Consider the following 12,443-nt stretch of genomic DNA (forward strand, 5'->3'; position numbering starts at 1 on the left):
GGGTGAAAACAGCCTCCCCTGCCCCCCCCCCGGACGCCCTCCGGAGGCGTCAGGGAAGCCTCCAGACAGTCCCTAAAGCCTTCAGAGTGCTCAAAACGACCCTCCAAGCTTGGACGATCGTTTTGAGTGCTCCGAAGGCTTCAGGGACTCTCGGGAGGCTTCCCTGATGCCTTCGGAGTGCTCAAAACGACCCTCCGAGCAAACCGGAAGTGACTTCTAGTTTCCTCAGAGGATCATTTTGAGCACTCCGAAGGCTTCAGGGACCGTCCAGAGGCTTCCCTGATGCCTTCGGAGCTCTCAGAACGACCCTCCGAGCAAACTGGAAATGACTTGAGCGTTCCGAAGGCATCAGGGAAGCTCATGAAGCCTCCAGAGGGCCTCCAGGGGGGCGGGGCGGAGGAGGCTCTTTTCGCCCTCCACAGGCTCCTATAAAGCTTCTGGAGCCTGGGGAGGGAGAAAAATGGCTTTAAAAAAGGGTGAACTCATGCGCGCTGGCCAGCTGACAGGGCAGCACCTCGCGTGCCCTGACAAATGGCTCTGTGTGCCACCTGTGGCACACGTGCCATAGGTTCGCCATCCCTGGCTTAGACAATCCATTTGTCATCAATTCTGTATAGACCAGAATATATTGAGCATAGTACCCTGTTTCCCTGAAAATAAGATCTCCCCAGATAATAAGCCCAATCGGGCTTTTGAACACATGCGCTAAAATAAGCCATCCCCGAAAATATTGCAACACAACAGCAATATTGCAGAATGTGTGAGGTGACCATACTCACTTCAAGCCTCCTGCACTTCAAAAATAATAAGACCTCTTCGAAAATAAGGCCAAGTGCTTATTTCGGGGGTCAAAAGAAAATAAGACCCTGTCTTATTTTCGAGGAAACATGGTAGATATGGTTTTAGATATCTTGATGAGTTAGTAGCACCCAATTAGCAGAAATCTTATTAAATTTTACTACAAAAATGGTTGTTAGAGGCTGAATAAATATTTGAAAGGGATGATTCACAAAGCACAAAATCCATGTAGTCCTCAACTTACAGCAGTTCATTTAATGACCTTTCAAAGTTACAACAGCGCTGAAAAAAGTGACAATTAGTTTTTCACACTTATGACGCAGCAGCCCCCATGGTCACGTGATTAAAGTTTAGCTGCTTGGTAACTGACTCATGACGGGTACAGTATCTCGAGGTTACATGATCATCTGTTTGCAACCTTCTGACAAGCAAAGTCAATAGAGAAGCCAGATTCACTTAACAGCCATGTTACCAACTTAACAATTGCAGTGATTTGCTTAACAAGCTGTGGCAAGAAAGTGAGTCAAAATTCACTTAACAAATGTCTCACTTAGCAACAGAAATTTTGGGCTCTATTGTCATAAGTCGAGGACTACCTGTAAAAGTTACATCTTTGTATAGATTGGAATTCATTGCCAGCTTTCAGGGGATCCTTTGCTTATCCTTTGTGCGGAAGCTCCGAGTTCACTGGAGCAGACCAACCTCCGGCTTCTAACACTTGAAGAATTATCAAGCTAAACAATGTGCTTCTTCCTGGCCAGACCACTGGGCCTTCATATGAATATATGGCATATAGGGAGACCTCTGGAAACCAGTTACTTGATCATAGTATTTACCTATTTATAAAGTGAGAACTTGTTGCTCTGAATTACAACTTTAACCATGCCGGCTAGGGTTGCAGAAGTTACCATTAATTCATCTTAGAGGATCTCAGATTCTGTATACCATTTATGTTTATGCTGTGTGTCTACAGTGGAGCTTTTAAATATATCTATATATCTATATCTATCTATCTGTGTGTGTGTGTGAGAGAGAGAGAGTTGTATTTGTGCTGATAAATAAATAAAGGGAGACTAGTATAGATCTATTTCAAGCTATTTAGCTCTCATCAGCTAGCCATACCCTTACTGGGATTCGAACCAGGGCTGTATTACATATTAGGCAGTTGTATTAGCCACTAAGCCACAGGCTCTCCTCCTTAACAGCTGAGCCAGGGAAATAGGTATGTATTTGTGTTACAACCCCTGGTATGTCCAAATATGGGAGGGAATATTTATCAGCACAAATACAACACAAATATAAAAGGCAACATTAAAACTAAAAATATGGTTTTCTGCCTGGATGGTCTTCTGTAATGAGCCGAATGACAGAAAGAGGGAGTAGTGAGCTCCCTCCCATATTTGGGCATACCAGGGGTTCTAACACAAATACGTGTGTGTGTGTGTGTGTGTGTGTGTGTGTGTGTGTGTGTGTGTGTTGTATTTGTGCTGATAAATAAATATTTGGGCATACCAGGGGTTGTAACACAAATACATATATACATATACATACATACATACATACATACATACATACATACATACATACATTGCGGCAGATAAAGTACATTGCCCATAATTCTTTTATGGGTTACTGCTTTATACATTCCCCATTCTCAAGTAGCGCCAGGAAGGGGGAGAGGGGTTTGGTTCTCTTTCCCTTTTAAAAACGCAGAGCCAAGGAAAAGAATGAATGGTTGTCTGGCTGAAGGACTAAGCTGATGCTTCATCTCTATGGCGAGCAATGAATGCATAAACATTCTTATACTACTTAAATAATTGGCATAAACTTAGCCACTCATAACATTTCAAGAATCTCCTTGGGTAAATTTTTCTTTTGAGGCTTTTTTTGGTTTCCTGTTCAGGTGTTAACCATTTTCTTACAATTCAGTTCCTGCCTCATTTAAGCTACATTATATGGCTCTTGAATAATAGATGCTGTCACCAAGCAAGTTTTTTTTAAGTTAGCTCGTTTTTCCGTTTAAGCATGGCTCTTTTGTTTCCTAAAGCTTTCTCCTTTTGCTTATATTACACCCGAGAATCATAACCAGCATCTGGAAAGCAAAATCAGAGCCTATTGATTTTCCTAGCCAGGCTCACAGCCACAGATATGCAAGAGGAAATGCAGTGCTCGCTTGCTGATCAGATGTATTATTTAGCCATTTGTTGTCTAATACCGACAGCTTTATGGATGTTTACATTTAAAGAGATAATGGTGGGGGAAGTGCTGAAAACAGAATTTCAGCTGCTTCTGCCTGCAGTAAAAAGCCTGGCTTTTTTTCCCTAGCTTTTCTGAAGTTGCAGTAACCTTGTATTTGCTGCTTTATCCACCTCCAGATTATGTTTCTGTGTATTTCCATGATCAGAAATAACTGGTTCATCTTTGACAATGAATCTCGAGTATAAATAATTGAAAGAATATTAGGTTGCCAGTGGCATCAGGCTATAGCAGTGATGGCTAACCTATTCCAGACCGAATGCTCAAATGCATGCTCACACCCAAACCCCAAAATGCATTGCTCCCTGAGCATGCACCCCCTGTGCATGCACGCATGACCCCCATACACCCCCCACATACATGCATGCCCCCCCACACGCCCCCTGCACATGCATGCACTTCAGCCCCGCACATGCGCGGCAGAGAACCAACAACCAGATGGCCAGCAGGAGGCGCGCATGCATGCACAGTGAAGCCATAGGTTCGCCATCACAGGGCTATAGCATTTAGCTTGAATGGAGTCTTGTCTCAACCAAGAGAACAACAAAATTCTGCTGAGATTTGTTTTAAGTTTTTAATTTTGTTTATAATTATAGGTTGTGTTGAAGATTAATAATATTTAGTTAATAAAATAATAAAATTGCACTTTTAACATGTGAACTCGTAAGCCTCAGCTCATCACCAGGGACCCCAGCCAAAAATGTTGTTATCAAAGAAATATATTTTATCAAAAAAATATGTTTTAGGAAAAAATGCATGTCAAACATTGATAATGTATAAATATGTTTTTATAAAATTACTATAAAATTCCATTTATTTAAAACATTAACAAAACATTTGACAGCATTTCACTGACAAATAATTAATATCCATTGATTACTTTTATCAGTTGTGGATTTTATCAGGTTTTGGTAACTTTTATTATTTGTTTGTCTGTTTGTTTGTTTTATTGGATTTATACGCCGCCCTTCTCCCAAAGGACTCAGGGCGGCGTACAGCATTAAAAAACACATTGCAAAAGTTAAAAGGAAATTAGAAACAATCCAAAAAACAAACCTAAGTAATATTACACTAACATTTTAAAAATTAGATAAAATTAACAGGCCAGGCCAGCTTGCTGGAAAAGCCAACTTTTTAGGGCGCGTCGGAAGGACTGGAGGTCAGGGATTATGCGAAGCTCCGGGGGCAGCTCATTCCAGAGGGAAGGTGCTCCCACAGAGAAGGCTCTCCCCCTGGGGGTCGCTAGCTGACACTGTTTGGCCGACGGCACCCTGAGGAGGCCAACTCTGTGGGATCGCACTGGACGGTGGGAGACTACTGGTGGCAGTAGGTGGTCTCGCAGGTACCCTGGGCCTAAGCCATGGAGCGCTTTAAAGGTCATAATTAGTACCTTCAATCGCACTCAGAAAACAACCGGCAACCAGTGCAGGCCGCCTAAAAGGGGTGTAACATGGGAGCACCTAAGTACCCCCATGATAACCGCGCGGCTTCATTCTGGACCAGCTGAAGCCTCCGGGTGCTCTTCAAGGGCAGCCCCATGTAGAGGGCATTGCATTAGTCGAGGCGAGAAAGGACGAGGGCATGAGTGACTGTGCATAGAGCATCCTGATCCAGGAAGGGGCGCAACTGACATACCAGGCGAACCTGGTAAAAGCCCCCCCTGGTCACAGCCGTCAGGTGATCTTCAAAACTAATCCGCTTGTCCAGGAGGACTCCCAGATTGTGGGCCCTCTCTGAGGGGGCTAAAATTTCTCCCCCTATCATCAAAGATGGAACAAGATGCACAAATCAGGATGACGGAAACCACAGCCACTCAGTCTTGGAGGGATTGAGCTTGAGCCTGTTCCTCCCCATCCAGATCCGCACAGCCTCCAGGCATCGGGACATCACATCAAGAGCATCGTTTGGGTGGTTTGGGGTAGAGATGAAAAATTGGGTATCATCAGCATATTGATGATACCGTACCCCAAAACCATGGATGATCTCGCCCTTTTATTTGTTGAATCAATAAGACTGGTCATTATTTATGATTATTTATTTTCATACTCAGGAAGGGATTATTGTGGTAAGCTCAAAAAGAAATCAAGATTGAAATACCGAAATTGTATCATTTACTCTACAAATTTGATGGTATTTCTGTTGAAGGCAATGTACTCATATATATTCATTTTCATATATTAATTTTAGCTGTTTTGCATTGTATAAACAATTTCAAACTCCTGAATTCTAATGTGTATTTGGATGGGAACTGTTGAACTGAAAGCTTCACTGACTTAAAAATGCATTATCTCAGCTGACATTGTGTACTTCATCAGTGCCTCTTCATAGCTGTAGTAACATCCTGGGTCCATTAGTTGATTAAATAAAGACAGAAACAGCCTGTCCTGCTATGTGACTATTAGTCAACACAATTCCCAAATTTTTTGTGTTACTCTGATACATCCTTTTTTTAACTAGCTTTCAAACATTTTTTATCATGTGTTTGGCATAACAAACATATTTAGATAAACTAATTTTCATTCCTTATCTTGCATTTTTAACATAGAAAAGGATCTGATTACAGTAAAGATTCCTTATAGATCTGCAAGAGCAATCCTCTCCTGCAAGAGAGCTGAAAGCAGTAACTTCATAATCCTATTGAGTGGATACAAGAAGGGCAAAGCTTGCTATGAAAGGAGGCTGGGCTTATTCTTTATTATTCTCTCTGATGTTCATAAATAAATTTACGCTTTCTGGATATTTGGTGTAAGAAATCTTTTGTCTTAATCTAACATTGTTCTTAAAGGGACAAAGTGGCTCAGTGGCTAAGATTCTGAGCTTGTCGATCAGAAGGTCGGCAGTTCAGCGGTTCAAATTCCTAGCGCTGAGTAATGGAGTGAGCTCCCATTACTTGTCTCAGCTTCTGCCAACCTAGCAGTTCGAAAGCATGTAAAAATGCAAGTAGAAAAATAGGAGCCACCTTTGGTGGGAAGATAACAGTGTTCCGTGCGTCTTCAACGTTTAGTCATGCCAGCCACATGAGACGTCTTCGGATAGTACTGGCTCTTTGGCTTTGAAACGGAGGTGAGCACCACCCCTAGAGTCGGGAACAACTAGCACATATGTGCAAGGAAACCTTTGCCTTTAACATTGTTCTTAGTGGTCTGTTTATATAGTACAACTTATTAATTGCCAGAGTTCGAAAGATTGTTTGGTAAGTTTGGTTGTTTTTCAGATAAATTGTTAAAGTAGAATATTTTAAGCAGAATGTTGCCGAAATGAAAATGGGTTTAGTTTCATGCATTTGATATGTTTGTTGCAAGCTAATATGTTCAAGTAGGAATTGCACAGTTCCAGTATTTAACTTGTTTTCTTCCCCTTGAGTATGATCCAAAAGCTATTTTCTATTTTCTTCTTTGGCGATTTGTTTGATTTTTCTATAACAGTTTGGTTCAAGCTTTGTGTTTACCTTTCAGAAACAGTTACTGTCCTGTGGCTATTTTAACATTAAATTGGTTAAATTAATAAATGTCTAAAATATCCCAAGTATTTTTCTTGCCCAGTGGCATTCTCCGTAAACATATGCCTTATGCTACAATTCCAGCATTCACCTAAGGTCATTAGCGGTTGTGTCTCTCCTGCTCTTGGTCTGCATCTGCTCCCATTTGTCTCTTTGCTTAACCCTGGGGTCACCTTTGCAAAAGCAGAAACTTTTCTTCATTAATTAGACAAAGCAAATGGGTATTTAATGCTAAAAAAAAACCTTGACGTCTGTGCATCCTTAACGCTAACCACTCACTTTTCATGGTTCTCCTGTACCTTTCATGTTTTCTGTTGCGATTTTTAAAATTTTGTGTATATAAATCTGTCATCCAAATGACCTAAAGGTAAAAATCTGTCTTTCCTCTCCAACTTAATGAGTAACACTTCTTCCACCTCTGGATTTATTGGACTACCGAGATGGGAGAAATCTAACCATCAGCCTTTAAAATCCTAAAAAAAAAAACAGTAGCAGCATTTGATGTCATTTCAGTTTAGACATAATCAGATCATTAATTTAACATTTGTAATTTATTAAACACATAGGAAGAACTTTGTTAGCTTCTCTTGCCGTTTTGGAGGACCATATTTACTTGGGGGTGGGTGGGGGGAAGCTCACCTTGAAGTTAAAAACAACCATCCAAAAAGAATATTCAACAAAAGAGAAACATTAACCCAGTGTTTTTCAAACTTGGCAACTTTTAAGATGGGTGAAAGGCAGAGCTCACAGAATTCCACAGTCCGCATGCCCAGCTGGTTTGATCTAACAGAGTTGGCCTGCTCCAGTCCCATCAATTAAACAATCCACTTGTATAGTTGCTGGATGTTTCCCCACTCTATAGCAACACCCACCCTGTGAAATGAAATTGTAATGGCTCCCACCCTACTCCTATTTCAAAGAGCCCTAAATACTAAAACTCACACTAAGCCTGTCCTGGAGAGTCTTCCCATGCTTTCCCTGCCAATAAACATTTATACATGATACTTTTGTTTCCATATGTGTATTTGCAGGTTGGCAGAGACTACACTCCAAACAGACATGGCCAGAGCAAAAGAATAATAATTGAATTAATTCTTCCTGATTAATTTTAAAAAATTATCAGCTGAGGGTTTTTTAAAGTATTTTTAGAATAGGTTTTTTTTAAGTTGCATGCAGAAAAGCTTAATTATTATTTGTAAATTAATGAGCATTTTCAAAAAGCTTATCGGAGACAGAGAAAGTTGGAAAAGATTGCAGTTGGATACAGTGAAGGAAAAGCTGTTGTTGAGGTTTGGCAATTAACTACTCTCTGTGAGCTGAAAGAGAGATGTGGATGGGAAGGGGGATGCAGAAATTAACAAGTGGCCAATCAAAAGTCTGTAGAGATTCTCAGTCATCTAGCTCATGGTTGTCCCAAAGGTGATTTTTCAGGAGGCAACTGGACGTTCTTGGTTTTTTTTTTCTTTTGAAGACATTTCACTTCTCATCGAAGAAGCTTCTTCAGCTCTGACAGGATAGTGAGGAATGGAAGGATTTATATTCCTTGCAGACAGCTGGTAATCTGCATCCTTTTAGAACAGGGCTCTCAAACTTGCGTTGTCACGTTGTCGTCACATGTTACAACTTTTTTTTCCTTTCACTAAAATGGGGGTGGGCGTGGCCAATGCGTGACGCATCTGGCCCGCAGGCCGTTAGTTTGACATCCCTGTTTTAGAGGGTCATTGAAGCACTTGGAGGTTTATCTGTGTCCTCAGGGTCACCTGAGTAACGCTCCTGATTCCTGTAGTCTGCAGTTTTTCCTCTGGAAATCCGTTCCTACTCCCACACCATTCAAAGGGAGTTCGTCCCAAATTGTATAGCTAAAAGCTTGTAGAGATTCTCAGTCATCCAGGTCATGGTTGTCCCAAAGATGCTTCCTGAAAAAGCCATGTTTGGGACAAGTGGCCATCCATTTTGCCAAACAGCAAAGACAGACAGTACTCAGAGAATAAGATGATATGTTTAGAGATTCACCCATATATCAAAGACCTATTAGAGAAAGTTTTCTTCAAATAAATGTCAGCACAGAATTTTACTGACTTTATGGCACAAAATTGGGAATTGTTGCCCTCCACTTAACATTATGTTTTAATGGAAAGAAAATTAGTGTAGCAGTGGATTGATTCTTATGTTCTTTAAATATATATGGGGAGAATAAAGGAAAGCAGTAGCACAATTAAAAGCAGAAGCAGATTGTTTCTTTGCAACGAAGTAGTCATAATTAAATATTGCTAGCACTTTGCTTCCTTCTCCAAATCAGTGGTGGCTTCCGTCAGACATATCCCCAAAATTGTGGTTTAGAGCAGGCAGTGAGATTGTGTACGCTGCCGCCTTTGCTTTCCATTAAATTCCCTCCTAACCCACTGTGGAGTGTTAAAGATAAAGATGAGAGATAAAACGAGTTAATAAAGTGCTCAAAGTAAAATGATAGAAATACTCGATTTGTGTTTTGTTGTGGCCTAATAGCTGCCACACATAACTCCAATTTGGGAAGGAGCTAAGAGATTGCATATTTCGTCCAAACTGGTCTTAAATCATAACCTTTGTTTTCGCTGTACTTTGATATTGATCCGAGTAAACGAGTTGTCAGATAATTACAGGAGAAAATGCCTTGCAATATCTACTCTACCCACTGAGGAGTTTTTATAGCATAATGCAAGCTGTGAAATCCATTCTCCCCCATTTTACACATTGATTGCTTTAAAACTCAATTTTCTAATAAAATCTATGATTTTTTAATCCTTTGTCCTTTTTCTTAGTCTATTTTGATCAACTGAAACTTTCTCTTTTTTTTCAGCCATGGAGGGTGCAGGCTATTTTGGTTGCTATGGCTATTTTTTTCCTTTTGTGGAAGCTGTTATATTTCAACAGTATCAACATGTTGAGAAACAACAATTCATTGTCTTTTTTATTTCTCAAACACCATAAACAAACTGGGCAAATATCATTTGTCTTACTTAGTGCACTCATATACTTAGAATTTAATGTTCCAGAATTGCATTTGTGGGACAGGCAATTTGTATATAGCACTTAGAGTACTTTAATTGCCTATTTATTAGGGTTTTTTAAAATCTGGATTTGAAACTTGAAGGCTTTTTGTGCTATTAAAACAGCTTAACTTTCTGCAAAAGTGCTTTTAAATGAAGTATATAGATTGCTTATATTGGAACATGGCCATCTTGTTTTTAATATGATCTGCAATTTGCAAATCACTCAAGCCTGCTGTTCTTGCTCTCAAAGCCTCTGCATCAGTTGGAAGCCAGTTTTACCACCGCAATCTAAAGGTAAAGAGTTGATTGTGGGATTCAACTTAATGAGCCATTCTGGTAGTACAACAGCTCAAAATCTGAAAGAAAAGAGATTATTCCTGATGCCAAGGGTACATGAGGAACAATACTTGCTATCTAGTAAATATGCATGGATCTCAGAAGTTGTGTGCAATCATATGAAACTGTGGTTTGTATAAATTCATAACATCAAGCAGAGAAGCTTGCATATTTTCTTACCAGCATAATAGCTAGTGGGTATCATAGAAAGTTGCTCAGATTACATTCAGAGCATTAGTTCAAAACTTCCATAGTAGAAAGTACCATGATCAAGTAGAACAGGGGTGTCAAACTCGTGTCCCACAGGCCAGATGCCTCACACAATGGCCACGCCCCCTAGTTTAGCACAGGAGAAAAAGTAACGATACATCATGTGACGACGTGTTGATGCAAGTTTGATACCCCTGAAGTAGAGGCTTCCATTCAAATGAATAACAGAATAACAGAGTTGAAATGAATCTTGGAGGTCTTCTAGTCCAACCCTCTGCTTAGGCAGGAAATCCTACACCACTTTAGGCAAATGGTTATCCAATGTCTAATTTAAAACTTCCAGTGTTGGAGCATTCACAACTTCTGGAGGCAAGTTGTTCCACTGATTAATTGTTCTAATTGTCAGGAAAGTTCTCCTTAGTTCTAGGTTGCTTCTCTCCTTGATTAGTTCCACCCATTGCTTCTTGTTCAACCCTCAGGTGCTTTGGAGAATAGGTTGACCCCCCTCTTCTTTGTGGCAACCCCTGAGATATTGGAACACTGCTATCATGTCTCCCCTAGTCCTTCTTTTCATTAAACTAGATTTACCCAGTACCTGCAACCGTTCTTCATATGTTTTAGCCTCCAGTCCCCTAATCATCTTTGTTGCTCTTCTCTGCACTCTTTCTAGAGTTGCCACATCTCTTTTACATCGTGGCGACCAAAACTGAATGCAAATATTCCAAGTGTGGCCTTACCAAGGCATTATAAAGTGGTATTAACACTTCACGAGATCTTGATTCTATCCTTCAGTTTATTCAGCCTACAACTGTGTTTGCTTTTTTGGCAGCTGCTGCAGAAGGAAGACAAGTGTTTATTAATTTTTACCTGCTCTCCTTTACACTAACTTATTCTGTACAATCTCTCATGCTGTGTGTATCCCCACGCACCCATTGTATACATTTTATAAATGATTGAAAATACCCCCAAACTTAAATTTTTAAATGGCCCTCCATGCTTCCTACTGGGGAACAAAGTAAGGTACATTTCTCTAATTATCAACTTTTATCCAGTTGATAGGAATAAGCTACATCTGACCCGGCACTTTCAGAATATAGTATGGATTCTTACCCAACTGAGGAGGAAAGACGGTGATGGTGAAAGAGAAGTTGGGAAATTGAGTGGCTTATGATTCCATCTGTGATTCAAATATACAACTTTATATTCATATTTTTCAAAAATAATGTTAGCTGTATGCTTTTTTTTTTTGTCCAGGTTGATGATTCCAACTGTGACTCTGAATTTCTTTCTTTGATCCTGGATGAGAAATTAGTAGTGAAATGCATTTCCACCGTTTATTATTCTCACCTTGTTAACTATATGCTCACCAATCAAGAGGAAGGACGCTGGGATGCGATCGAAATAGCAAAACAACTGCAAGAAAAAGGCTTTGCTGCTGAGGCAGGATCACTCCTTATGGCCTTCAAAGGAACACATCCTGCCCTCCAGACCTATGGTGCATCTCTGACTTCTCTTAGGCACTGGATTTAAATGGGAAGATGCTTCAAGTTGCGATCGGTACCTCAAATATGATTGCTCAATTGGAAATCTTGTTGAAGAAAAATGTGGAAAAATATGCTTCAGTTTCCTCTTTGCTCAGTGCTACATGAAATTGTAATCTGCATTTTAACTATTTCTTGAGTTGGTTTCCGTTTTATCAGTATCTTTTTTCATATGGCAGTGCACTTCAGAAAGCTGTTGTGCATTCAGTGTGACTCCTAAACAATATTCTATAAATATATATTTTCCAGTTTTTTGCATAGTAATCATCTAACACACTATCATATAACTAAAATATAACTAAAAATTAAGTTGCATAGAACTAAATAATCTTGTGTAACATGGAAATTCCGGAAAAAGATACTTAATATGTGATGCTGTTTGGAAGTTTATTAATTTAATTTCTCTATTGTCATTAAAGTTTTACTTTTCAACCAATTTGAGTTTACTTTTAGTGTGGTTCCATTTTCTGTATGTATGAGTAATCTACAGTCAGATTACAGTCTTAAAACTGCTGGAAATTTAATAATTCAAATCCTAACCAAGAATCTAAGAATTATTAAGGTAATTGTAGGAGAGATCTAATCTTAGTAGTACAGATTCTTGTAGTTGGTATTAATATGCAATAAATTTATAGTCATTTGAAATGCCTTGCTTCCTGATTTTTTGCTCCTGACAATAATGTCTAAGAATAATACCAGGCAGAATGTTTTTTGGGTTTTTTGTAAACTATCAGATTATTAGGTGTCACATTGAGGGTTCCAATGAAGACTGGT

General features: G+C 39.6%; 1 protein-coding gene across 1 annotated transcript in view; it reads left to right on the plus strand.

The window, feature by feature from the left end:
* NBAS (NBAS subunit of NRZ tethering complex) overlaps positions 1–12,101 on the plus strand; it is a 179,926-nt gene extending 167,825 nt beyond the window's left edge. The window contains exon 52 of the mRNA XM_081945203.1: positions 11,383–12,101. Coding sequence (XP_081801329.1) covers positions 11,383–11,658 — 276 coding nt within the window. The 3' untranslated portion in view covers positions 11,659–12,101. The remainder of the gene's footprint in view (positions 1–11,382) is intronic.
* Positions 12,102–12,443: the final 342 nt, after the last annotated feature.

This window comes from Natrix helvetica (genome assembly GCF_964273705.1).
Source record: "Natrix helvetica genome assembly, chromosome: 2".
In the NCBI taxonomy this organism is placed as follows: Eukaryota; Metazoa; Chordata; class Lepidosauria; order Squamata; family Natricidae; genus Natrix; species Natrix helvetica.